At 52.9% G+C, this 25977-nt stretch overlaps 2 protein-coding genes across 3 annotated transcripts; one reads left to right on the top strand and one right to left on the bottom strand.

The window, feature by feature from the left end:
* The first annotated feature begins 121 nt into the window (after window positions 1-121).
* Pdk2 (pyruvate dehydrogenase kinase 2) lies at window positions 122-14717 on the top strand. Its single transcript, XM_048366322.1, has 11 exons — window positions 122-363; window positions 1983-2124; window positions 8807-8878; window positions 9482-9666; window positions 11045-11134; window positions 11282-11359; window positions 12025-12101; window positions 12182-12280; window positions 12397-12504; window positions 12972-13085; window positions 13645-14717. Exons 1-11 carry the CDS (start codon window positions 246-248, stop codon window positions 13783-13785), a joined length of 1224 nt encoding a protein of 407 aa, XP_048222279.1. The 5' UTR covers window positions 122-245; the 3' UTR covers window positions 13786-14717.
* Window positions 14718-14850: 133 nt separating this feature from the next.
* Samd14 (sterile alpha motif domain containing 14) lies at window positions 14851-25725 on the bottom strand. 2 transcript variants are annotated; one of them, XM_048366320.1, is made up of 9 exons: window positions 25671-25725; window positions 21202-21374; window positions 19966-20254; window positions 19173-19260; window positions 19013-19087; window positions 18776-18935; window positions 17573-17692; window positions 17311-17466; window positions 14851-16573 (listed from the first exon to the last, which is right to left on the bottom strand). In XM_048366320.1, the coding sequence occupies exons 1-9, from the start codon at window positions 25711-25713 to the stop codon at window positions 16418-16420; spliced, it is 1260 nt and encodes a 419-aa protein (XP_048222277.1). In that variant the 5' UTR covers window positions 25714-25725; the 3' UTR covers window positions 14851-16417. The 2 variants fall into 2 exon arrangements, with proteins under 2 accessions (XP_048222277.1, XP_048222278.1); XM_048366321.1 differs by having other exon boundaries at window positions 21208-21374.
* Window positions 25726-25977: the final 252 nt, after the last annotated feature.

Raw genomic sequence — 25977 nt, 5'->3', positions numbered from 1 at the left:
TATTGGTTCTCCCGGAGTTGTTTGTGCGCAGCCATTGGAGACGTCGGGGCGCCGCGACGAGGGGATTGGTTGAGCCTTGGAGGCGCCGCCAGGGCAGGCGGAGGGAGGTGGTGACCGAACCCCTAGGGCTTGGGCCAGACGGGACCTTACCGAGCGCCAGTGCCGCCAGCTCGGGGGGCCCGGGAACCGGGGGGGGGTTCCGCAGCCCGATCCGAGCCCCGACCGCGGGCGTCGCCGCCGCCACCATGCGCTGGGTCCGGGCGCTGCTGAAGAATGCGTCCATGGCCGGGGCGCCCAAGTACATCGAGCACTTCAGCAAGTTCTCCCCGTCCCCGCTGTCCATGAAGCAGTTCCTGGACTTCGGTACGGAGGGGGCGAGGGGCCGCGGGGCACGGAAGAGGGGGTCCCGGAGATGCGGGGTTAACGCCGAAGACGAGAAGCCTTGAGTATCTGGGTAGAGTCAGGAAGGGGTTAACGGTGAGGCACCCTGGGCCCTGTCCTTAAAGAGTTAAGTGCCCCCCAGACTGTTAGTGTGAGGGGGGGGGGCTGAGGAGGAGAGGGAACAAGGTTCCCCCCCTCCCTGGGCTTTGTGAGAGGTCTTTGACAGTAAGGGGGGAGGGCTGCATGGTGGGGCAGAGAGGGAGTCTGGACCCATCAATGGCCTGAATATGGGGGTTGTCCTGATGCCAAGAATGGGGGACAGAGAGGAAATAGGGAACTACCAATGTAAGTGACAAGGCGGATTGACAGTTACAGCCCATCTGGAAGAAGACCTGGGCTGAGCACGAAGGGTCAGAGCAGCAGAGACATCTCCCAACAGCCAGGCGAGGGGCACTCTTTCAGAAGCCCTCCCGGACCAGTTAGTGTACCTCCAGCCACTGCAGCTGCCCCAGCAGTGGGCAAGGACACTTGAAGATCAAATCCATTCCAGCCTGGCAGTCAGTCCCGAGCTGGGCAGAGAACCAAGTTACCATGAGATAGTCAGGCCACTTGCACCCTCCCTTGGCTGCTCCTGGATTTCTGGGTCAGGATTGCCCACAAACCACAGTTCTGAGGTTGGTTCTAGGGCAGGAGGAAGGCCCTAGTGATTGATAAACACAGTGGTATAGGCCCCATCTCTTTACCTGGCATTTCCATGGTGCCAGCTGGGGATTGGGAGGAGGTCCAGGTTTCAAGTTGGGCAGACTGCATTGGCTTAGGTTATCGCTTTGTCACTGTTGGGAGTGGGCAGGGAAGCAGCAGCCAGGACATATCCTGTTAGGATATGTACCCCTCCACATGCCCTGTTTGACACTTAGACTTCACTTATGAAGAAAAACCTCCTTACCTCCAGCCATTGTCCAGCCCATACTGGACCTTAGATACAGAAATGTCACAGCTGCAAAGGACTTATAAAGTTTTGTCCACTTGTACTGTGGGGGAAACAGACCATCAAGGTGACATGCCCTGAATGATGGAGTTAGAAGCAGAGCTTGGGCAGAAACCCAGGTATCCTTCCTGCCTTCAGGTTGCCAAAAATTTCTCTACACACTTTCCACCACCAGCCTGGGTGAGGTGACCTGGGCCAGGACCAACGTGGGATCTGCAGCTGTGAGAGTCTAGGCCTAGCTCCCATTAACTGGGTATAGTCTGGGGAGGGAAGGAGTTCTGATGGCTTCTGTCCCCATGGACACTCTCAGAGAGAGTGCCTAGAAGGAAGAAAAGTGAGGTATCTTAGGCAGCAGCAGCTCCAACTGGGCCCTGCCCACCATGGTTAAAGGCAAATGGAGGTTCAGCTACAGGTGGCTAGGGAATGTCACCCCTGAAGTGATTAGTGGGATAGTGGAAGAGGCTTAAGTATTACAGGATTTGGAGAGCTGCCTTGCTACATACCTGGAAGGTCACTTGCCCCTTGACCTCTTGGTCAGTGCTGCCTTACCAACTCTGGGAGGTCTGAAAGTTCCCATGAGCAGTTGTGGGTTCATCCATTTCTTTCTCACCAGGGTCCAGCAATGCCTGTGAGAAAACCTCATTCACCTTCCTCCGGCAGGAGCTGCCCGTACGCTTGGCCAACATCATGAAAGAGATCAACCTGCTTCCGGACCGGGTGCTTGGCACACCCTCGGTGCAGCTGGTACAGAGCTGGTAGGACCCACTTCCACACCACCACCTGTGTCCCCAGGCATGGGACAGAGGGAAGGCTGGGGGCTCTGGGATACTGGGAACTTGCCCAGCATCACATAGGAATCCTGGGCTGGAACAAAGACAAAAGTCAGGCCCTTGGTCCGTATCTGTGGGAGAGTCTTGGTCTCACCAGCCTCCTTTCTCCAGAAACCCAGGAAGTCATAGTTTTCATAACAGTTAAATCATGCTAATGTCCATGCTGGCCACCCACATGGTCCTGCAACCCCAGCCCCTGTTAGGTAGTATCCACTCAGGGTCATATCCCAGGAAACAAAGAAACAAAGAATCTTAGAACAAATGTTATCATCCAAGCTAGCTGTCTAACTGTGTTTTGAAAAACACTGTATCCACTAGCTTAGTTCCCTTCCCAAAGAACGTTAGAGGGCAAAGACCAGAGTTTATTATAGGTAGCCACAGGGGCAAGAAGAAACCTGCTCACTCAGAGCTCTGGGCTGGGCTGAGTAACTAGATGCCAGTAGCCAATAGCTTGTCACATGAAGCATAAACAAGGGTGTGCCCTGTCACTGCTCATGCCACTGACTGCTCATCTGTGAGCTTTCCTGGCCCCTGGTTCGGGAAGAACAGCTTGAAATGCCTGAGGTTTCCTTTAGATCCAGAAACTTGGGTCAAACCTTGGGACCCAGTACCAGTCTGCATCTGAGAAAACAGCAACAGCTGCTCCCAAGAAGCCCACAATATCTCAGAAGAAAATAAAATTCCTGCCAAGACAGCACTGACAAAGTGCAATGTAGACAGTGGGAGGAGAGAGTGCTGAAGAGTTAGTTTTATTTAAATAAGAATCCAAGTATTTTTAGTGTGTGTGTGTGTATCTGTCTGTGTCTATGTGTGTGTGCGTGCACATGTGCGTGCATGCATGCATGCATGCACACACAAATACTGGGGCTTGTACTCAGGGCCTGGGCGCTGACCCTCAGCTTTTTTTTTAAAGCTCAAAGCTGGCACTCTACCACGTGAGACACAGCTCCACTTCTGCCTTTTTAGTGGTTAATTGCAGATAAGCGTCTCATGGATTTTCCTACCTAGGCTGGCTTTGAACTACAGTGTTCACATCTCAGCCTTCTGATTGGCTAGGATGACAGGCATGAGCCAACAGTGCCCAGATCAAAGTATTATTGACAAGTAATAATGAGTGCCTCCCCCCTTGCAGAAGTGTAACATGTTTATTTTGATCCTTGGAAAGCATGAAAACGTAGAAGAAAATGCCTGTGATTATCTTCATAACCAAACAGAGCACACTTGGTTGAGTGTGAAGTTGGGAGGATCTGGATGTGGAGGTACACAGCTGTAATCACAGCACTTGGAAAGTAGAGGCAAGAGGATGGCAAGTTCAAGACCAGCCTGGACTATAGTGAAACCTTATATTAAAAAAAGAAAAAGAAGGAAAGCAAGAAGGAATTTGTGGGAGAGTTGAAGTGGACATGCAGCAGAACCTAGGCAACTCTGAGCTAGGAAGCAGAGCTCTGTAGGCTTGTCAGAGCTTTACTTGGTGGTCCTTGATTATACCCCAAATAGAAGCTATGAAGGTGCAGTGGAGGGACAGAGAGCAGTGTGATTCTCATGTAGCCCAACCAGGTCACCCCTTGCTGTGCCCTACCCCTAGAAGGCCCAGAACCTCAGAGCCACCACAGATGGGGGAGTGTGGGAAGGTGATGGAAGGTGCCATCTGTTCTTCCCAGCACTTGACTCTATCCAGCTGACCGGCCTGGCTGCCTGTCCAGTTGGTCCCTGACCCCACGACATGGCTTCTTGGGCTTTTCCTGGACATCACGTTCCTGAAACAGCCAGAGATGCAGGAGGAGAAAGCAAAGGGCTTCTGGATAGCTCATGACTCCCCTGGGGACCCTGAAGAGCCCCTTCCTGAAAATCCACAATATGCATGGGACCTTGGTCTGTTTTATTCTTCCCTCAAAGCTTGGGAGTAATGTCAAGTAACAGCAGGAGGGAGAGAAGTTAGACAAGAGAGGACACTTCTCTAGTGGATGATTCAGAGTAGAGAAGAGCTGGTCAAGGATTACGAAGACATGCTGACAAACTCAAGAGACAGCCTCCTGAGAGTATTTCCAGAAGCAATGGGTGTCAGCAGTGGCAAGAGAGACTGAAGAGGGAGGAGGAAGGACTTCTTGTTGGGGACTAGGCAGTTGTCTGTAAGACAGAGCCGTTCTCCTTCTTCAGGAGAAATAGCCTGCTAAGTCAGGATGATGGCAGTGGGCAGGGGCAGGGCAGCACACGAAGCAGTAGGCCTGGCAAGAGGTCCATCAGCCTGAGTCTGAATAGTTTTCCAATCTCTCCTTTGGAATCAGAAGCGCTCTGTTCAGCTACAGTTACTAGCAGTATAGTAGCGAATGTGGCCGGGGCCAATGCAGCCTCCTCTCAGGTAGGAAGTGCTTCCCAGCATTCACTGTAAATGAAGAATTCCTCGCACTAAAACCAGATACATCATTGCAACTGGACAGACTTAAGATCGTGGCACTTTGCCAAGCATTGGTGGGCAAGGCCTATAATCCTAGCCACTTGGGGTCTAAGGGTTGCAGTTCAAAGCCAGCCTGGGCAGGAAAGTTCATGTGACTCTTGTCTACAGTCAACCACCACAAAACTAGAAATGGAACTGTGGCTTAAAGTAGTAGAATGCTAGCCTTGAGTGAAAGAGCTCAGGGACAGTGCCCAGGCCCTGAGTTTAAGCCCTATAACTGACCCCCCCCCAAAAAAAATAGTTGCACTGGATTTTGGAGGTGACTGGAAGGTAGGGCAAAACTGTAAGCTTTGACCTTTGCTGGACTATATTCCTTTATGAGCAACATGGCATCTCTGGGCCTCAGCTTGGCCCCATGTGTCTGGGCAGCAGGATCTCTAGGCCAGAGATAACATGGAGGTTTCAGGGGCTATGAGGTGGTGAGTGATGAGGGGGATGAAGCACACACAAGCACTTGCAGCGTGTCAGGCTACACTGTACTTTTATGCAAGTACCTGTGTCTCACCAGGGCCCTCACAAACTGGCTTGGGCATCATCCCTGCTTCTTAGGTGAGAAACTGGGATTTGGGGAGGCAGAGAAACTTGGCTGAGATCACTCAGGGAATTGTGGAGTTGGGATTAGAGCCCTGGCTCTGGGATGTGGAGGCTGCATTTTTGGAAGACAGGAGGCAGGCTGGACCCTGGAAGCAGGCAGAGATCCCCATGGGAACGGAGGGCTCCCTTACAGAGGTAGAATGTTAGTTGGCATTGCTGGGAACCTCAGGGATGGAAGACAGACAGAGCTGCAGGTGCTTCCAGGGTTACATAAGAGATACAGAGTGGAAGCCCGGCACTGGTGGCTCAAGTTTGTAATCCTAGCTACTCAGAAAGCTGAGATAGGAAGATCAAGGTTAGAAGCCAGCTTGGGCAGGAAAGTCCACGAAACTCATCTCTAATAAACTACCAAAAGAGCCAGAAGTGGAGCTGTGGTTCAAGAGATAGAGTGCTAGCCTTGAGCAAAAAGAAGCTTAGGGACAACACTCAGGCCCTGAGTTCAAGCCCCAGGACCCACACAGACAGAAAGAAAGATGGGCGGGGGGGGGGGGGGGGGAAGAAGGGCAAGGGAGGGAAAGAGAGAGAAAGAGATATCAAGTGACTGCAAATCCAGTGGCAGATAGAGTCTTTATGGGGGCTGTAGGAAAGGTGAGGTGCTAGCATGTTCATCCACCTCTCACCAGATTCCTCACCTGTCAGCAGTGTGGACCCCAAGTCCTGTGAGTGGAGCACCTCCCTCCCCCGACAGCCAGCCCTTGCTGTGTGCACAACAGTGGGAGGCCCGGCCATCGTCCAGTCCCTCAGGCTGGCCGCCTCCCAGAAGCAGAGAGTGTTCACCTCAGTAGCCAAGAGCTTTCACTCTCTAAGTCTCCTTTAATCTACATTCTGCTCCATGGAACACTTCCTGCCATGAACCCCATTTTAAATTTGAGACTTAGCAGCCCAGACCCCAACCTCAAGCTTGCCACTCCTGCCACATCTCTACAGATGGGCTCCATCTGCAGGACAGCGTTACCTTGTTCCTTGGTGCAAGAAGCCAGGCTCCACATGGCCATGCCTTGTTTGTACCCTTGTCCCCCTGCAGTGATGGGCACTAGCACACACTTGCTGGCACTTACTCTTCACATTCACACCCCTCTCCTCCACATAGAGTTCCTTCCTGCTCCCACACATCTCCCTCCCTTCTCCCCTCCCCTTCCATTTACCCCTCCCCTTCAGCCTGTACTGCCCCCCTCTGGAGGGCAGTTGAAGACTCAGATGCCTGGCCTTCCCAGGGCCTACCCCTGCTAGGAGCAGCCCCCGGCTTTCAGACTCAGCTCATTTCTTATCCCTGAGAGGGTAACATCCAGGAACCCACATGACTCTGTCCCCCATGTCTAGCCTAGAGCAACATGGCTTGCCAGGTGAATCTCAGAGCAGGGCCAGAATCAACACCCTGTTGGAAAATCCTCATGTTCTCTCCTTTGTTCCAAGGGTATGCCCCCTGTGGGAACAGCCTTGCCAGTGGCTGTCCCCCATACCTCTCAGATCTGGGGGCATTGCCCTTGTCAGTGCATCCTGCTGCCCCTTGCCCTGTATCAGTAACCATGTGATCAGGCCTCTTTACTGCCCTTGAAGGTTCACTGGACAACTCTGCCTTGTGCTGGGACTCTGCCCACCCCACCCCCACACCACTGACTACCCACAGCCAGGGAGCCAACCTTTTAGCTCTGACCCCTTATATCCCCACCTGCCCTGGGTTGTGAGGAGGAGTCAGTCGCACAGACCCACCCTCCAAGTGGTTGCTCCCCTTTCTCTCCACCTGCTACCCAACGTTCTCACTAGTGGCATTTCCCCACATTCACATTCTCTCTCCGAATCAAGTGACTAGTTGGGATCATGCTTATAATCTTAGCTGTTCAAAAGGCTAAGATCTGGAGATCTCAGTTTAAAGCCAGCTCCAAGCAGGAAAGTCTATGAAACTCTTGTCTCTAATTAACCACCAAAAAGCAAGAAATGAAAGTGTGGTTCAGGTGATAGATCACCAGCTTTGAGTGTAAAAACTAAGGGACAGGGATGGGAATATGGCCTAGTGGTAAAGTGCTCGCCTTGTATACCTGAAGCCCTGGGTTTGATTCCTCAGCACCACATATGTAGAAAAAAGCCAGAAGTGGCACTGTGGCTCAAGAAGTAGAGTGCTAGCCTTGAGCAAAGAGAAGCCAGGGACAGTGCTCAGGCCCTGAGTGCAAGGCCCAGGACTGGCAACAAAAACAAGACAAATAAACAAAAATCAAATGAACTTTGTCCCTGTTAAACAACAACAACAACAAAAAATCTAAGGGACAGTGCCCAGGCCCTAAGTGAGTTCAAGACCCAAGACCGGCACACACACACACACAAATGCCCAGTGTTATGGCTCACTCCTCTAATCCTGGCTTCTCAGGAGGCTAAGATCTGAGGATCACAGTTCAAAGCCAGCCTGGGTAGAAAAATCCAATTAGCCACCAGAAAACTGGAAGTGGCCCTGTGGCTCAAAGTAATAGAGCACTAGCCTTCAGTAAAAGAGCTCAGAAACAGTACCCAGGCCCAGAGTTCAAGCCCCATGACCAACAGCAACAACAAAAGAATGAAATGAGTGAAAAGCTGTATCCTGGACATAGTTAGGAGGTAAGAGATGTGGACTCACCTTGGCTTGGGTGAGAGAACCCCCGCTCTACATGCCGTCTCCTCCACTTCATGAGAGATGGGAGGTGATACTTGGGAGCACTTAGCACAGAGCAGAGTGGGAAAGCGCTCTTGGTCCACGGGGCAGATCACTGTTAGGACCAGTGGAGATGACCATGCAGTTGGCTTCATGGTGTGACTTGAAGTCAGATGTACCAAGGCTTGAATCCCAGCCGCTTACTGTGTGCCTGGTAGCATGTTGCCTGCCCTCTCGGAGTTGGTGACTTACCCAGAAAAGGAGTCAAGTGAGCAGTGAACCTCTCTAGACCCATGGGGGCCCAGTGGCTCCCAAGGGCAGAGTTCCTCCAGTTAACCATCAAAAAGTCAGAAGTAAAAAAAAAAAGTCAGAAGTGAAGCTGTGGCTCACGTGGTAGAGCACTTGAGCACTTTTGTGCCTTGAGCATAAAGGACAGAACCCGGGCCCCCAGTTCAAGCCTCAGGACTTGCGTGCGCACGCACACACACTTCCCTAGGTAGGTTCTAAGCCTCAGCCACCCTAGTCGTTCTGGGAAAAGCCCTATGCTGGCTAGTCTTCCAGCAATGCTCACTGAATCAACTGCGTGTGGGAGAAGCGTTAGGATTTGTCTGGGGAAGGCGCTCAGAGACATCTGCACCCTTTCTCACTGTAAGCCCTTGGCCCATTTTCCTCTCTCCTCTTTGGGTCTCAGTTTCCTGATCTTTGAGACCTCATGGATGGGCCAGGCCCCCACTAAAACTACTATTCTAAGATTCCAAAGCTGAGGCTTTGCAAAGAGGCCACAGAATTCAAGTTTTTTGTGTATAACTTACTGGGTTGTCAGGGAAATATGAGCCACCGCTTGTCAGCAGATCCAGCGCTGTAGTCCCACAGTAGAAGGAGACCAGGAAGGTCCAGCCCCAGCTGAGGCTATGGCCCCTCCTGTCCCTTGCACACAGGTATGTCCAGAGTCTGCTAGACATCATGGAGTTCCTGGACAAGGACCCTGAAGACCAACGCACCCTGAACCAGTGAGTGAATTCCTTGATAGGTGGCCAGAAGACAGGGGCATCTGGGGTCACAGACCCAGGGTAAGAGTACCAACTAAGTGGAAGGATTACAGGTGTTATTGGAGGTTCATGCCTGTAATCCTAGTTACTCTGGAGGCTGTGATATGAGGATCATGGTTCAAATCCAGCCTGGGCAGGAAAGTCTGTGAGACTCCAGTCTCCAATTAACCACCCAAAAGCTGGGAGTGGAGCTGTGGCTCAAGTGGTAGAGTGCTAGCCTTGAGTACAAAAGCTCAGGTACAGCACTCAGGCCCTGAGTTCAAGCCCCAAAACTTGAGGGAAAACAAAAACAAAAAAACCCGATACCTACCTTCTGGGGTTCCTAGTCAGAGATGGAAATCTCTGCTTCAAGGGGTCCTGAGTGATGAAAGACTTGGTATCTGAGTGGACAGGAGGAGGCCAGGCTCTGCCTGTGGGAGCCCCTCCTCTTCAGAGGACCGGAACTCCAGCAGGAGTAGGGGGGCATTGCATGCAAGTGGCCGTGGGGAGGGAGAGGTGGTCACAAGTAGAGGAGAGTTGAAGGTTTCCCCCAGGTGAGGGGGCAAACGTGTGCCCTCCCCACAGGTTCACCGAAGCCCTTGTCACCATCCGGAACCGGCACAACGACGTGGTGCCCACAATGGCGCAAGGTGTGCTGGAATACAAGGACACCTATGGCGACGACCCTGTCTCCAACCAGAACATTCAGTACTTCCTGGACCGCTTCTACCTCAGCCGCATCTCCATCCGCATGCTCATCAACCAGCACAGTGAGCTTGTGGGGTATAGGAGAGGTCTTGGGTCGTGGGTGTGGGCAGCCGGAAAGGGGCAACTCCTCCCTCCCCCCTCCCCCCAGGGCAGGACAGCAAGACACTTTAGCCACAGTGTCCAGGGGCCTAAGGCATCATTCAGGAACCGAGAAAGTTACTGGCTCCAAAAAGAAGGTTGTACCGTTGAAATGCATTGCTTTCAATGTTTGCAAAATGTAAAACATGTCGAATCTCTAATTTTTTAGTGTTTTTTTTCCTTAAAAATCTCTCATTATATTTAAGAACTTCTATTTAGAAATCCTTTTTTTCCCAGGAGGATTTACTGTGAATGTTGACAGATCATAACTGCTATAAATGAAATGAGTTCCTTATGTTTGAATCCTTTCGAAAGCAAGGTGGTGAAAATTGTCTTACAATGTTGTACTAAAGCTTAGAATATGCCAGGCACTGATAGCTCCCACTTGTAATCCAAGCTACTCAGGAAGATGAGATTAGAGGATCATGATTCATAGACAGTCTAGGCAGAAAAGTTCATGTAACTCTTTTTTGTTGTTGTTGGTCATGGTACTTGAACATGGGGTCTGGGCATTGTCCCTGAGCTTTTTAGCTCAAGACTAACCCTTTACCACTTTGAACTAGAGTGCCATATCCAGTTTTCTGGTGGTTAATTGGAGATAAGAGTCTCAGGGACTTTCCTGCCTGCGCTGGCTTTGAACTGTGATGCTCAGATCTCAGCATCCTGGGTAGCTAATATTACAGATGTGAGCCACCAGTGCCCAGCTTTGTGAGACTCCTCTTTTTTGTTGTTGTTGGTGGTGGTGGTTGTGGGGCTTGAACTCAGGGCCTGGGCTTTGTCCTTGAGCTCTTTTTGCTCAAGGCTAGCACTCTACCACTTTGAACCACAGCTCCAGTTCCACTTTTCTGATGGTTTTTTGGAGATAAGAGTCTCACGGACTTTTCCTGCATGGGTTGGCTTTGAACTGTGATCTTTGGATCTCAGCCTCCTGAGGAGCTAGGATTTTAGGAATGAGCCACCACTGCCTGGCTTGTGAGACTCCTGTGTCATATTATTAACCAGCAAGAAGCTAGAAATGGAGCTGTGGCTCCAGCGGTAGAGCACCAGCCTTGAGCAAAAAAGCCAAGTAAGAACATGAGGCTCTGAGTTCAGGCCCCATTACTGGCACAAAGCAAAAAGAATCCATGCAGCTCATAGGGTGATGTGGGGAGAGCCCTCTGGATGCAGATGGGCTAAATTGGGGGCAGAGGGCAAGATTGGAGGCATTTTAAATGGCTCTATCGAGGTTTAGAGATGGGGGTAAAGAGGTGCCTTGGGAAGAGAGAATGTGACCTGACTGTCAGCCTTTCCTTCTGTTCACAGCCCTCATCTTTGATGGCAGCACCAACCCTGCCCACCCCAAACACATTGGCAGTATCGACCCCAATTGCAATGTGTCTGAAGTGGTGAAAGGTGAGCCCACAGAGACCCATGAGCTTCCATGGCTGTTCCTCAGTGGATGGGGCAATGTCCCCCTGGGCTTAGTGTTGGTGAGAACCAATATCAGTGCCAAGAGGCCTACCTGCTTGGTAATCTCTGAATGGCCCCATCTTTTCTCAGATGCCTATGACATGGCTAAGCTCCTATGTGACAAGTATTACATGGCCTCACCTGACCTGGAGATCCAGGAAGTCAACGGTGAGCAAGTGACGTGGGGAGGGGGGTGGGGACATGAGATAACAGGTGAGGTGGGAGTCAGGTCATGGACTGCCTGGACTGCCATCTAGCGAGGGAGACACTACTGTATTACGACACATTCTGTAGCTGTGGAATATTTGGTAAATATGTAAACAAGGCCAGTAAGGTCCTTGTTCTCACTGAGCTATTCCTCTTGGTTCTGAGCTGTTGGGGAGCCTTTAACTAATGCACAAGTAAACACACAAAACAATTTCAAATCATGGCAACAAGAAGGAAATAAAATGTAGTAGTAATAAGACAGAGATGGGGAGGAGATGATATCCTTTTGCCTGCATCCTCTAAACCCAATTATCAGTGGTTTAGTGGTTCTTGGGTGGTTAGCCTCAGAGCTGGTGCCCTACCCCTAAGCCCTGGGTCCAGCTGGAACAAGGAGGAAGGCTGCGCCAGGACTGGACACATGGCTTCCATGGGCCACTAGCTGCCCCGGCTCAGGGGAAGGCTGGGGGTTTAGTCTCTGGCTGGGCAGCCACAGGCTCAGTCACAGCGCTAGGGAGAGATGTCCATTTCTAACAGAGGAAGGGGGAGGGGCAGCAGGGTCCACATCTGGATACGGTTATGGAAGGTGACATATCAACCATTTCTGATCTTGGCCTTGACTCCCACAGCTGCCAATACCACCCAGCCCATTCACATGGTCTACGTCCCCTCCCACCTCTACCATATGCTCTTCGAACTCTTCAAGGTGAGGAGAACAGGGTGGCCCTTTTGGGGGCACCATTAGGGCTTGCCTCTCAATCCACTTGTCCCTCATTCCCTCTCCAGAATGCCATGCGGGCCACTGTGGAAAGCCATGAATCCAGCCTCACTCTCCCCCCTATCAAGATTATGGTGGCCTTGGGTGAGGAAGATCTATCTATCAAAGTATGTGGCCCTTGGCCTTGCCAGGGGGGAACACCATGGGAAGACTGGAGGTATCAAAATCGGGAGTGGTGGAAAACTAAGTCCCAAGGACCCCTGACGTGTCCCCTTTCCCCTAGATGAGTGATCGAGGTGGGGGTGTCCCCTTGAGGAAGATTGAGCGACTCTTCAGTTACATGTACTCCACAGCACCCACCCCCCAGCCTGGCACTGGGGGCACCCCGCTGGTGAGGCAGCTTTATCCAGCCCCCTCCCACTCCCCCCACTCCTGTTTCCCTATTCCCCAAGCACACTGCTCCCTGCACAGCTGTGTGGTAACAGTCCCCTCTCCTGAACTGTACCTCCTGTCCTCATTTCTTCCCTTGTGGTGCATGACCCCCTCCTTGCCAACCATCTTTGTGTTTGCCTTGCTGTTGCCTTCCTGAGTCCCTCCCTCTTCTTTTTGTTTCAAGTGTCAACACCTCCCTGTCTGCTTGCTCTGCTCCACCAGCTGGTAGGCAGGGCCAGGTCTCATGTCCACCAGAGCAGAGCTCTCCCTGCCTCCATGTTACCCGCATTGCTTGTCTTCCCTCAGAGGTGTCCCCTTTCCACGCTAGCTCCCCAGCCTCATGTATGCCCTGCTCAGCACCCTTTGCTCACCTGATCAGTTTTGCAGCTCCATTCCTTTGTGACCCTAACTTCCTTCCCCCTACAGGCTGGCTTTGGATATGGGCTCCCCATTTCCCGCCTCTATGCCAAGTACTTCCAAGGAGACCTGCAGCTCTTCTCCATGGAGGGCTTTGGGACTGACGCTGTCATCTATCTTAAGGTGAGGGCCCCTCCCCACAGAGCCCACTGGAGGTGGGATTTGCTGCCAGAAGGTTCCTGGCCATGCCTCCATTCTCTCCTGATTCCAGCATCAGAGCAAAGCTATAGCAAAACCCTAGCCCTGACTGTGATAGGGAATTACAGGGGTCCATGATCTATGATTAAGACCTTTCTTTTGGGGACTCTGGACCTGTTAGGCCTGGATGGAAAGGGCATGGAGAGCTCTTGTCATTCAGCTAAGTGAGTAAGGCCAAGGACATGTGGTAATCCTGTTGAGGTTACAGCCCTGCCCCTTCCTCCCTCCTTCTCTCCTTCCCTCCCTCCTTCCCCTTTTGAGAGAGCAGCTTTCTGATGGGCAGAAGCAGGACAAGAAGAGTCAGATCCTTTCTTAGGCCTTTTCAGGCCTGAGTTAGTGACTGAGCCAGCATTAGTGGGTGAGCTGACTCTGACTTGGGTGGGATATGAGAGTGGGGACCAGCCCAGCCCATCTAGGAAAGGCTGGTCTGCTGAGGAGTGGGCAAGGCACAGGAAGTGGGAGGACTGACTGTGGCGCTCTTCAGGCCCTGTCCACAGACTCCGTGGAACGTCTCCCTGTCTACAACAAGTCTGCTTGGCGTCACTACCAGACCATCCAGGAAGCTGGCGACTGGTGTGTGCCCAGCACAGAGCCCAAGAACACATCCACATACCGGGTCAGCTAGGAGCTGTGTGTCCCCCATACCTAAGAGGACAACAGCTGTCTCTGCGTCTAGCCACCAGGGTGACCCACCCCATCCCCCAGGGATGTATGGATTGGGGGTGCTTCTCCCAGATCACCAGCTCTGTGTGAAAATCATCGAAGTGACCAGTCTGTGGTGGTCCCTAAGTGCCAATCTGTCTCCAAGGAGACACCTAGGCAGTCTCCCTGGGGCCCTGTCTCTGTGGCAGTGCCTGTGGGCTGCAGATGGCTACGCCTCAGGGGGGCCCCAGAGACACTTCCCCATGACCGTCCTCTCAGACCAGTGCTGTTACTTTTCTGCCAGGAGTCCTGGTCCTCCTCACTGCCTGCACAGTCCTGGCCGTTCACGCGGCTGTCCCTCTTGCCTTGTGCCCCCCCACCCCTTCCGGCACACTGGCCTTGGTCCTCTGTCAGTGTTGGGAAGGTTCAGAAGCCTTTGGAGTTGGTAGGGCAGGGGTGCATCCATAACCCCTGGTTGGGGACCTGGTCCTGCAGCCTTCCACTCTACTCTGGGCATCAGAGTTGGGGGGGGGGGCGCACTGGGGAGTGGCTCCCACCCAAAGCCCACCCTAAAGGGAGGACCCAGAGGTTGCATGCTCCAGCCAAGGACCCTCAAACGACCTTGGCAATGTTTGTGTGGCCTCTCAAGCCCCTCTCCAGCATGTCTTTTCAGGCACACCCTCACATGCCCAACAGACACGCACCCAGCCCTGCCTGAGCTCTAGACCCCAACCCCACCATGCCCATCACAGGCTTGGGTGGCTTTCTTTCTAGGACTGTCTGTACATAGCCATTTTTTAAAACCCTGATTGCCCATCCTTCCCCTCAGCACACAGGGGGTTAAAGCTGTGTGCTCCTCCCAGTGGCTGGGATGGTGACAGTGACATCCACAGTAAAGAGGAGATGAAATGAGAACTGAGGCCTGGCTGCGTTGCTGGGGGAGGGGACACGTGCGCGTGCATGCATGCACACACACACACGCAGACCGAAGTACCTATGAGCAATCGATACTGAACTCAGGATGGTGGTCCAGCTTGAGATCTGTCCACGTGAGTATACCATCAGGCTCTACCATCTACTCAGAACACCTGGCAGCCTAGCACCCAGGGACAAGCCTGAGCTTCAGTACACTTCAGGGCATGGCTTAGTTCCTGGTTTCTGACCAACCCCTCCATCTGCGCAGACAGAAGAGTCACTGGCAAGTCATAAATGTTTATTGGAAGAAACCAAGGACCACCTCCCCCTATCACATGCAGGGGGGCACCCACTTAGCTCCCGATGGCTTCCAAGACCCAGGGGCCTCCAGCCCCTCTGCCAGGCCCAGATTGTGCCAGTGCCCCTACATCTCAGTTTCCCTCGAAGCCTTTCTCCCAGCACAGATGGCAGAGGGCAGAAAGGGCTGGTCCCAGGGACAGAACCCTGGCCCTAAGCCACAGAGCTGGGCAGAAATCAGAGTCAGCATGCACTGTCCTGTCCACCCTCCCAGGCTACTGGGAAAGTGGAGCCATTCTCAGGCCCCAGAGCCTGTTGCAACCTCTAGCCAGCTCCCCAGAAGCTGGGCCAGCCACTGGCCAGCATGGATACCTGGATCTTGTCTCTGGCTGGACATCTCTTAAAAAGGTCTGATACTATCTGAAGCTGCTGGTAGATTCTACCCCTCCCAAGGCTGGCCTGGCTTTCCCTGCAGTTGAGCAAACCAGCGCCTCTATGGTTTGCTAGTTCCAGAACCCACGGAGGCCCTGATGATGGACTCTTCTCATCTGGCAGCTTCCAGGCAGTCTACCTGGCCGGAGTCACTAGTTCACTGTTGGGGTATTGGGGTGGGGAGGTATTCTCTGTCCCCAAAGAGCCCAGGTACCCTCTGAGGAAGCACAATGGCTGGGTCCTGGATCAGAGAATGGGTCAAAGACCCACTGTAGGAGGGGCAATGTATGGCTGCCAGCCCACCCATCGAGATCCGCAGGGCAGGAAAGGAGAAGAGGGTTTTTTCCCTCCCTTCTATTCCCACAGCCCCTACAGGGGCTGGGCTTGTCCCACACGACACTCTGTTCTCCTGTTAAGGGGTTGGCTGGGAATCTACCCTGAGTGCAACTTGCTGTAGTGCCCACCAACCTCCTTGTTAGCAGAATAGCTTATCTCCCCCGTCATCCTGGAGAGCTGGAGGGACCCAGCTCCTACCCCTGCTGAGACGCCCAGCCTGAGGACCCTGGCCTGCCACAGGGCCTCTGGGAGGAAGGCGGGCACGCAGCTGGCTCACTTGCTGCCCTGCACCACTCTGGTCCCAAGATGGAGGGTCAGCCTCATCCAGAATCCTCAGGGCTCCTGGACTTGTTTCAGCTCTGCCCTCTGCCCTTTTCCTCCATTTGCCACCTGCCTCCCCCTGGAACTGTGCCAAACAAGTCCTCAAAATCAAGTGTATTATTGGGCCCTCTCCCTGGGGTCTCCCACCCCAGGGCCTCTAGGTCCACACAGGGTGAGAAGGTGTGGAGCCCCCCTCCCCCCAAGAGCAAGAGGCCAGGCCACCCCAGGCCTGGTGTACAGGCCCCGCTTCCCTGGTGAGGCCTGTGGTCGTTGGCGGCTGCCCGCACCCAGGTGCCAGTGCCGCCCTGCCACCCCTAGCTTTTCTTGGCCTCCTGCTCACGGCGCCGGAGCTTCTCTCGCTGCCGTGCAGCCTTCTCCTGCGCCTTGCGCTCCTTCTCAGCCGCGGCAGCCAGCTCCTTCAGCTTCCGCTTCACTAGTGCCCGGTCATGCGAGTTGCTGAGCCCCAGGCTCTGAGGAGAAATTCAGGGTGACAGAGAAAGTCCTGAAATCATCAGAGAGGGCTACCCCAAGCCCCACCCTTGCTGCCCCTCAGGACCTTAGGAGTCCTTCCTGAGGAGCAGCCTCCACTTCGCACATCGGCTTGCCCAGTGACTGGAACCCTTAAGCAAGAATCCACATTTCAATCCATTGGGAACATGAGGACAAAGGATAGCAGGACATTTGTCCTGTCCTCGATTCCCATACCTCCATGGTGGAATTCAGTGTTGCCATGACACTTGCTCAAGGTCAAATGGCTCATCAGTGGTTGAGGACCCTCCTCATGTCCAGAGATTTCCTGAGGGGCTAGTTACAGGTCAGAAATGCCTCGGTCGATGTCACTAGCCACTTCTCTCTCCCTAAGACACCCCTGTCACCAGCCTGAGACTGAGAGTTGTACAGAGCCGATGAGGAGAGTTTCCTGTATCACAAGCACCCAAGGTTGAGTGACAGCCCAAAGAACAAGGTCAGCCTGAATACGTGAGCTAGAGCCAGGAGGTCAAACTGAAGTGCAGGGTTTGTGTTTCATGTCAGACTGGGGTTTCCTGCTGCAGTGCAAAGAGTAGACAAGGGCCTTGCCCTGAGGTCCATGCAGCAGCCGGAGAGGAAGTTTAAAGGTCAGCCTGGGAGTCTGGGCTGAGGGTTAGAGGGCAGGATGAGAGGTTGAAGGTTGCTTGCATCTCTGGCTGACCCGTGCATGCTGACCTACCTTCAGCTTGCTTCCATCCAGCTGCAGCAGCTGTGGCCCATCAACCTGGCGGGCGGCAAACTCAGCAGCGTACTGCTCTAGGTTGAGGCTGTGCAGCCACTGGCCCACCTGCTGGCTGTTCCAGTGCTGGACCGTGGGAAGGGGCTCATCCAGGAACTGGGGCAGAGACAAGAGACCAGTCAGGAAGGGGCTCAGCCCTTGGCTGACACACCCAATAGCACCCGAGTCAGGGCCCCAGGGGCATGCAGCTAGCCTTGCTCACCTCATCTGAAGACTGGGACAGTGTGTGGTAGGGGTAGGAACACTTAGCTTCCGGTCGAGAACCACTGGGGATTTTGGGGCTGCTGCTGGGGGGCGTGGAGTCATCACTCAGGGTGGATTCCTGGACAGAAAGGGATGTGCACACTGAGGAGTGAGTTCACCCCCAAAACAAGGGAGTTACACTCCTCCAAACCCATGGGTGGGAGCCAGGAGCTGGGAAAATGCAGGTACAAGCTGTGGTGACTTGTGCAAAGCATCAAGACCTGAAGCTTCTGGGGGAAAGGCAGTCACCTGAGCCACACAGAACAGCAGGAATGGAGGACTCCAGCTAGGTGGTGTTTCCTACGAGCAGCCCATCAGGGTTCCCTCAAGCTGGGTCAGATGTCCTCAGTATGTGCTACCCCCAGCCTCCTATGCCTTAGCTAATGGGTGTCCCTACTGGACTCTAGGCTATGTATTGCTTATGATGTCCTAAGGGCCCAGCACAAGTGAAAGAATGAAGGGAGGGATGAAAAAAGGAAGTCCCAAGTGGGAAGGGACTCTGCACTGAATCCTCAGCTTTCTAATTCTCTGTGCCAGGACTGCTTGTAAAGAGCAGAATCACAGAGCATACATGGGGCTGGGCATCAGAGCTTTGCAATAAAACATGAATCTGTGCCAGTTTGTAAGCAAATGCTTTCTCTCTGGCCTCATCTGCTCATCTGTACAGTGGAAAAAAGTGGAAAAGTGTGTGTTTGGGAGGTTAACCGCAGGGTGCTGTGTCAACATAAGCAGGCACTCTTGGCTTTGTCACTCACCGCATTTCTCTCCCTGGATTGTAAGCTTTCACTAGGTTAGGGTGCTATCCATCTCTGTAGCTCAGAAACTTCACCCCACCAATCAGGTAGCCCAGCTCCTCATATGTGTGACACAGAACTGAGCCAAGAAGAACAGTTGACAGGAAGGGAGGCCTCAGGTGGGGTGACCAGTAGGGTGACAGTTGTTGTGCGATGAGTATGAATGAAAGGAGCAATGAATACTTTCCCAGAATCCAATGCAAATGCAAGATCAGTGGAGCAAATGGACTTAGAATGGATGGAATAATGTGTCACCACTGGTTCTGTGGATGGACAAGTGGAATCCAGGAAGGCCTGGGTCTCAGCTTGAACTAGGATGCTACCAGACTCTTGGGGGCCAGTTTGAGGCAAGCAAGTCCTGGGCTTACCTGGGAAGCTGACTTCTTAGGGCTAAAGCCCTCATGTTTGGGAGAGCAGGTTGGGGAGGTGGTGCTGCCTGAAGATGCTGAACCCTTGCCACTGTCTGTGAACCAGGAAAAGGGCAGGAATGGGGAGCCTCCGGACCTGCCAGACCCCTCCACTGACTCTCTGTGGAGAGAGCATAGGTGTGGGTGCCAGGGGAAATCAGGAGTTGGAGATGGGGGCTGTGGAGGTCATGGTCTCACCTGCTACCCATAGACAGGCGGTTGCTGCCCTTCTCCTTCCGGCTCTTGCCAGTGGATGCCCGCCGGAGGGTGACCCTGTGGAGAGAGCAGGAGGAGTGAGAGCCCACGGTGCTTCCCACATCCCAGCAGCCAGTGCTGTGCTGGTCCCTCCCACGCTTACCCCAGGTCCAGGAACTTCCGGCGAGTCTTCTTATCCAGGCCAATGGTGGGGCTGGCGGGCTCAGGAGGGCTAGTATCTCGGCTGTCATCTTTCAGGAGAGAGGGAAGGAAATAGGCTGAGTGCCAGCTTCCCTGCTTCTCTCTGGTGCCAATGTGGCTGGTAGGAATTCTCTTGACATAGAATCCTGCAAGCTGGTTCTGGTGGTTCTCACTAGCTGTGAGAGCCCTCCCACCTCCCTCTTACAATCTATCTTACCTCCCTGAGCTTCCTGCATTTCGAAAACAGAAATAATCTTGCTGTTCCATGGTACCTAATGAAATGTATTTTACAAACTCTGAGGCACTTAGACCACTGCTGTTCACTGTTACTTTTATCCAACTTGGAATCAGCTTTCCAATCCTGATGCAAATGTCATTTCCTCAGAGAAGCCTCCCAACTAAAGCTACTCTGACAAGGGCACTTCTGCCACCTGTGCTCATTTCCTGCATGGCCTTTATTATAGCTCGCTACTACACATGTGATTAAAAGGTGATTTAGTTCGTTCCTCCCAAACTATACTGGAGAGAACTAGAGTATAGAGAATTAGAGGGAGGACTGCCTCTATTTTTCCTGTTTACCTCCCAAGGAGCAACAGAGTCTGGCACATTGCAAGTTGCTCCTGAATGATGGAGCCCTGGTGCTCATTCTCCCCATGCCCCAGCATCCACTGTCCCACCAGGCCAAGCCACCAGTTGGTGTTGACCAGAGACCGCTGCAGTCCCGAACCTCACCAGGAGGGGGTGGCCGCTCTCACCTTCGCTGTGCAGCTCCGCGCGCGGGTGACGGCGCACGAAGCTAGGCGAGCTGTCCGAGGAGGGCGCGGAGCGCGGAGGCGAGCTGGAGGCGGCGGCCAGGCCCTCGTGGGAGGCGGCGTTGTGCAGGGGTCGGTAGCGGGTGCGCGGCGAGGGCGGCGGCTCGTCCTCGTCTAAGCTGCGACGCAACCCTGGAGGCTCCAGGCAGAAGGCGCCCCCGGCGGGGGAACCCGGGCCCGAGTGCAAAGGCGAGCGCAGACGGTGCAGGGGACTCCCACAGCCGTCGGTCACCTGGGAGAGGGGCAGCCGCTCACCAAGGACGCTCCCTCTTCCCTTCCCAAGGGCTGCTTCACCCCACCCATGGTGCAGGAGTCCTCTGGGGAACCCCAATTACAGAACAGGAGCTTTGATTCAGGAACACAAGGTGACTCAAGAGAGGGGAGGTCTGCCTCCTTCACTTGCTCACAGTGTGATAATTACTGAGTCCAGAAAGGGGCTCAGCTTCCTTATCTATAAGATAGGATAATATCATCTGTGTGTGTGTGTGTGTGTGTGTGTGTGTGTGTGTGTGTGTGTGTGTGTGTGTGTATCCTGGGATTGAACTCAGGGCCTAGGCACTGGCCCCTGAACTTTAGTACTCAAGGATAGCACCTCTACCAATTGAGCCACAGCTCTACTTCTGACTTTTAAGTGTTTAATTGGAGATATGAGTCTCATAGGCTTTCCAGCCTAGGCTTCCAACTGTGATTCTCATATCTCAGCCTCCTGTGTAGCTAGGATTACAGGCATGAGCCACCTTTACCCGGCTGGCCTTGCTTTTTTTTTTTTTTTTTTTTTGGTTAGTCCAGGGGCTTGAGCTCAGGGCTTGAGCACTGTCCCTGGCTTCTTTTTGCTCAAGGCTAGCACTCTACCATTTGAGCCACAGGTCACTTCTGGCTTTTTCTGCTTATGTGGTACTGAGGAATCTAACCCAGGGCTTCATGCATGCGAGGCAAGCCCTTTTACCACTAAGCCACATTCCCAGCCCGGCCTTGCCCTTTTGATTGACTTGCTTTTTTTTTTTTTTTTTTTTTTTTAACTCTGCCACTTGTGCCATACCTCCAGGCTGGATAATTAACTCAGAAGTGAACTGCTGCTGATCACTGGTGGCATCACTGTCAGATGTCTAGGGGTGGGGCTTCCCTGGAGGGCTGATAGGACCCATTAGACAACATGGGTATGTGTTGTGTGTGTGTTGCCCCAACCTTGCCTCCAGGGCCATCAGAGCCTTCACCATCCTCAGCAGAGCTGGCACTGTCCCGAAGCCTGGAGCGGGAGGGCCGGTGTCTCCGGCCCTTGGCCAGCAGCTGGGCCCGGGCCTTGTGTAAACTGCTGTCCAGTCTGGTGGTCTCTGGCACAGCCAAGTCTAGGTCTGTGAAAAGAGACCAGACTCATGAGGGGGGTAGGGGGATGAGCCCAGAGACTCACCTCAAGTGGCCACCTGTGCGCTACCCCATTCAGCCAGTCCTGTGAGTGCCAGGCACTGTGAAGCCAGTAAAGGTCATGGATAGAGCACAGTGTTCTGAGCCCTCTGGTGGGCACCGCACAAACAAGCCCTGTGTGGAGAGCTCAGAAGAGGTTCAGTTGGGTCTTAAGGCCTGAGTATGAATCTGCAAGTAATGCAGGGGACAAAACTAGGAGTGCTCGAAAGTGGGGAGGCAAGGATGGTGCCTCCAGGATGGAAGGTGGCAGCTCTGTGGAGAAGGATGAAGCTGCTTAGATCAGGAAACATCTACCATGGGCCCAGGTACACACTCAGCATCTCACTCAGAACAACCTGGGGAGAGGAGGTGACAAGAGTGATGACGCACACAAAGGCACACATTACAGCTGAGCAAACAGAGGCTCGTGGAAGTCATCTGAAGCTAGAAATAGTCTGGGATTTGAGCCTGGCTTAGTCGGGCTATAGAAATGAGGCTTGCTGAGGATACTTGCCGTGCCAAGTTCATGGCTGACTCTAGTGACAGCATGACTTAAGGTCTGCATTTGACGTGGAGCAGCGACTTCTGCAAGCCATTGGCAGTGGTAGGAAAGAAGGCCTAATAGGCCCCTGAGTCCTGGGATTTGTGACTATGAGCTAGGCCCCACACATAGACCTGGGCAAAGAGTGAGTAAACCCTATGGATTGTACTAGAAATGCTCATTGGTTATAGTTCCACTTTTCCTGTGCCTATCTGGGAATGAAGCCACATTCTGTACGGCCCTTTGGCACTCATTTCCAAACAAAATATTTTCCCAGCCTCAGGATGGGTAAAGACCTCTCTGCCCCCAGATCCTCCCATGATCTCTAGGACCTCTGTTCCATCCCTCCAGCCTACCCTTTCTTCCCTGCTCTTTTCTTATCTGCAGACATCCCAGAAGCCACCTCTGACTTAGTGATCATGATGCTTGTCTCCAGTCCTGCTTCCTCCTTTGAATTCCAAGCCCAGACACTCAGGTACCTCAAATAACCCACCAACAGAAACCTAGGGCCTTGTCTCACATAGGCTTTTCCTCTCTTCCCTGGCTCTGTCAGACACTGTTGAGCTACTCTGCTCTCTCAGACCCAGTCTCTTGGGCAAATCATGTGTCCATCTCCTTGACCAGATACCTCCACTAGGATATCTAGTGGCATCTTCAACTTCCATGCCAGACTGAGCTCTTGGCCTCCCCCTCAGTCCCAGCTGCTGGTTAACAGCAGCTCTGTCTTTTGTGTTACTCCAGTCAAACCTCTGGGTCATTCTCTACTTCTTTCCCTCTCATCCTACAAATACATCCAGCCACAATTCCCACTAGCTCAACTAGATCTAGACCTAGAGCTAGATCTAGATGTATTGAAATATTGATGGCAAAGTGACATGATGTTTTGAATTAAGCTCAAAACAATCCAAGACATCTGGAGGCTGAAATCTGTGGATTGAGGTGTGAAGCCAGCCTGGGCAGGAAAGTCCATGAGACTCATCTCTAATTAACCACTAAAAAAGCTCGAAGTAGAAGTTCATGTAGTAGAAAAAGCACTAGCCTCGAGAAACAAAAAGAAAAAAGAAAGCTCAGGGACAGTGCCCAGGCTTTGAGTTCAAGCCCCAGGATGGACATGCATGTGTGCACATTCACACATGCACGCACACACAAATCCAGGACAGTGGAGATGAAGCATGGAAAGGAAAAGAGGTGAGAAAAGACCAACCATGGTTGAAGTGGAGTCATCATGGTACCTGAGCCTGTAATAAACATGAGTGCACTGTGCTCTTCTCTCTACTTCTCAGCATACTTGAGGTTTTACCAACAAAATAATGGTGAGAAAGCAACACTCATATGTTGTGCAAATGGAAAGAGAGGGAATAGAGGAGAAGAGGTGGAGGATGGGGAAGATCTTGGAGCTCCCTAGTTTAGGTCACCATCATCTCTTGCTTGAGTTATTACGAAGAGCCTTGTAGCTGGCCTTCTTCCCTCCCCATTTACAGTCTATTTTTCAACTCAGCAGCCAGAGTGAGCCTAATGCAACATGTCAGCTCTGTTACTCTTCTGCTCAGAACCCTCAGGTGACTTCCATCTCGTGCAGAGTAAGAGCCAAGGTTTCCCCTGTGGTCTTCCAGATCCAGTCTGTGCTCTGCTTGCCTCCCTGAGCTGCTTCTCTCCCTCCCTTCAACCACCCTCCTTCCACTGCCACAGGGGCCCAGCATCTCTGGACCTTTGCCCTTCCTCTGCTCTCTTCCTAGGAGGCTCTCTCCACAGACTTCTGCACGGTTTTTTTCTTTCAGGTCTTTGCTCAAATGCCCCCCGCCCCATTCCTTCCCTGGCCATCCATTTTATTTTATGCTGGTTCTGGGCTTGAGCACAGGGCTTGGGTGCTGTCCCTTAGCTAGGGAGCAGGCTTGGTGGAAAGAAAGTAGACACAGAGATGCAGTGGCAGTTGGTCAGGCAGAGAAGCAGGGATGGGAGGGGAAACTATAGTCAGAGGACTGCCCAGGTGTGACTTGTCCTCTCTGGATCTCCCCTGCACCTGCCTCATTTGTGGTATGTGCAGCCCCTTAGGTAGGGCTGGGTGACGGAGTGGGGAGGTTCTTCCCAGCCCCTTGGCCTGCAATCTCCAGATGCTACCTTGAAGCAGCAAGCCCACAACTGCATCACAGAGGAGCAGACAGCTCTCACTGCTGAGCTCTGGTGGCGCTAGCGATGTTGTAAGTGCTCCACATTACTCATTCATTTAAACTCCTCACACCCTACAGGAAGGGACTTGGGGAATCCCCAGAGCATAGAGCTGGCAAGAGCAGGCCAGGCTTACAGGCAGACAGTCTGGCTTGCTTATAACCACCAGACATGCTGCATCCTTCCTGAAGCAAAGATGGGAGCAACATTGGGTCGAACTCATCATTTTATGGGCAATCTCAGAGAGGAAGGTTTGGCCTAGGGTGTGGAGGGAATTAAGGATGGTTGGCTGCCTCCAAGCCAGCATTCTGGCTTTTCCTACCTCCTGTCATTCAACTAGTGCCCATCTAGTCTGTGCCAGGGAGGAAGAGAGACCCTCTGCTCCTGACTCAGCCACCTGAGTACCACCCATGGTCTAGAGGGCAAAAGGACTCCCAAGGGACTGAGTTTTCACGGCAAAGTGGAGCCAGCCAATCCTGGGTCCCCTGACTCTACTAGACCTCCTTCTATTTTTCCCTTTCATCTGCTCCCTTCCCTATCCCCTCTTTCGCTCCCTCTGAGCTCTGGGTAGTGGGAGAAATGAATATTTAATTGCCTTTCTCATTGGAAGCAAGCCAGGCAAGGCCCAGCTACCTCAGCACTGAGGAAAACAAGAAGGGATCTGTGAGGCGCAGAGGTAGGGAGGTAGGAGGTGGGAGCCCCAAGGATTAGGCTGGACCTTATGGAGCCAAACTCAAAGCCTGAGGCCCAGAAGAGCCCCAGGGGACCTGGGGAGCAGTGTTGACCAGAAGCAGGAAGCAGCATTTGTAGCATGACCAGGGCCAGGGGCAGTGGCAGGGAGAACAAAACAAGGGAGACATAGGGGAGAAGGCAAGGAGAGGCTGGAGGCCTGGGCATTGCACACAGAGAAGCCCTCCCAAGCTGTGCTTGCAAATGTGTCCTTCCTTCATCCAAGTCCTCCTTTCTACTCCAGAGCCTGCTGTGAACTCTAGCTGGCAGCAATGGTTTCTCTCCAAACAATGGCACAGGTGGCGTGGGCATGGCTGGGAGGGGCACAGAGGCTCTGGGTGTGCATGCACAGCCAGGAGGTGAGATCCAGGGCACTTAGGCATGTGACTTGGAATTCCCATGTGTTTCCTGGGCTGGATCATACAGGAGGTCACAGCACAGTGACTCAGGGCAGGGAGCCAGGCAGTTCCTGGGGTTCTAATTCCAGCTCTGCCACTAACTTGCCATGCGATCTTTAAAGCAAGTCAGTTTGGCACTCTGCACCCAACCCTCCTTGCCAATGAAATGGGCCTATTTCTTAGCTTTATTGTGAGTATCAAATACCCAGGAGATGAGTGCACAGAAGATGTGGAGTACAGAGGATAAGATGAGCACTTAATAAACAAGGACCTGTGTTGGTGTGGCGAGTCCACTTAGAGGACACCCCCTCACACATACACTGAAGCTGGGAAGTCCACCCTCAACCACTCAGTGGCTTGGGAGGAAGTGCTCCACAGCTGCATCTATTGCTAGAGAGTCACAGAGAACTTACCAAAAACCTCGTCCGCAGTTTCTCGGAGCTTTGAAGAAGCCATGACTCAAGAGAGCTGGGGAAGTCAAGGGGTGAGGAGAGAGAAAAAAAGACACCTGGATAAGAGGTTCCTGTTGGTCAGGAAGGGAGCAAGCCAATGACTACTAGCTCTTGGGCTACTGGCCCCTCCCCTTCCCTTAAAATGCTCCCTCCAGCTCCAGAAAGAGAAGACATCTAAGTCCTTCTCCTTGATTGAGTGTGTTGGGGCAGGAGGCACAAGCAGAAGGGTCTGGGCAAAGCCAATCCAGTGTCCAGTCACAGGTCTCAT

This window comes from Perognathus longimembris, chromosome 17 (assembly GCF_023159225.1).
Source record: "Perognathus longimembris pacificus isolate PPM17 chromosome 17, ASM2315922v1, whole genome shotgun sequence".
Lineage (NCBI taxonomy): Eukaryota > Metazoa > Chordata > Mammalia > Rodentia > Heteromyidae > Perognathus > Perognathus longimembris.
Note: the sequence above shows the minus strand (reverse complement) of the source record. Positions and strands in the feature narration are given on the sequence as shown.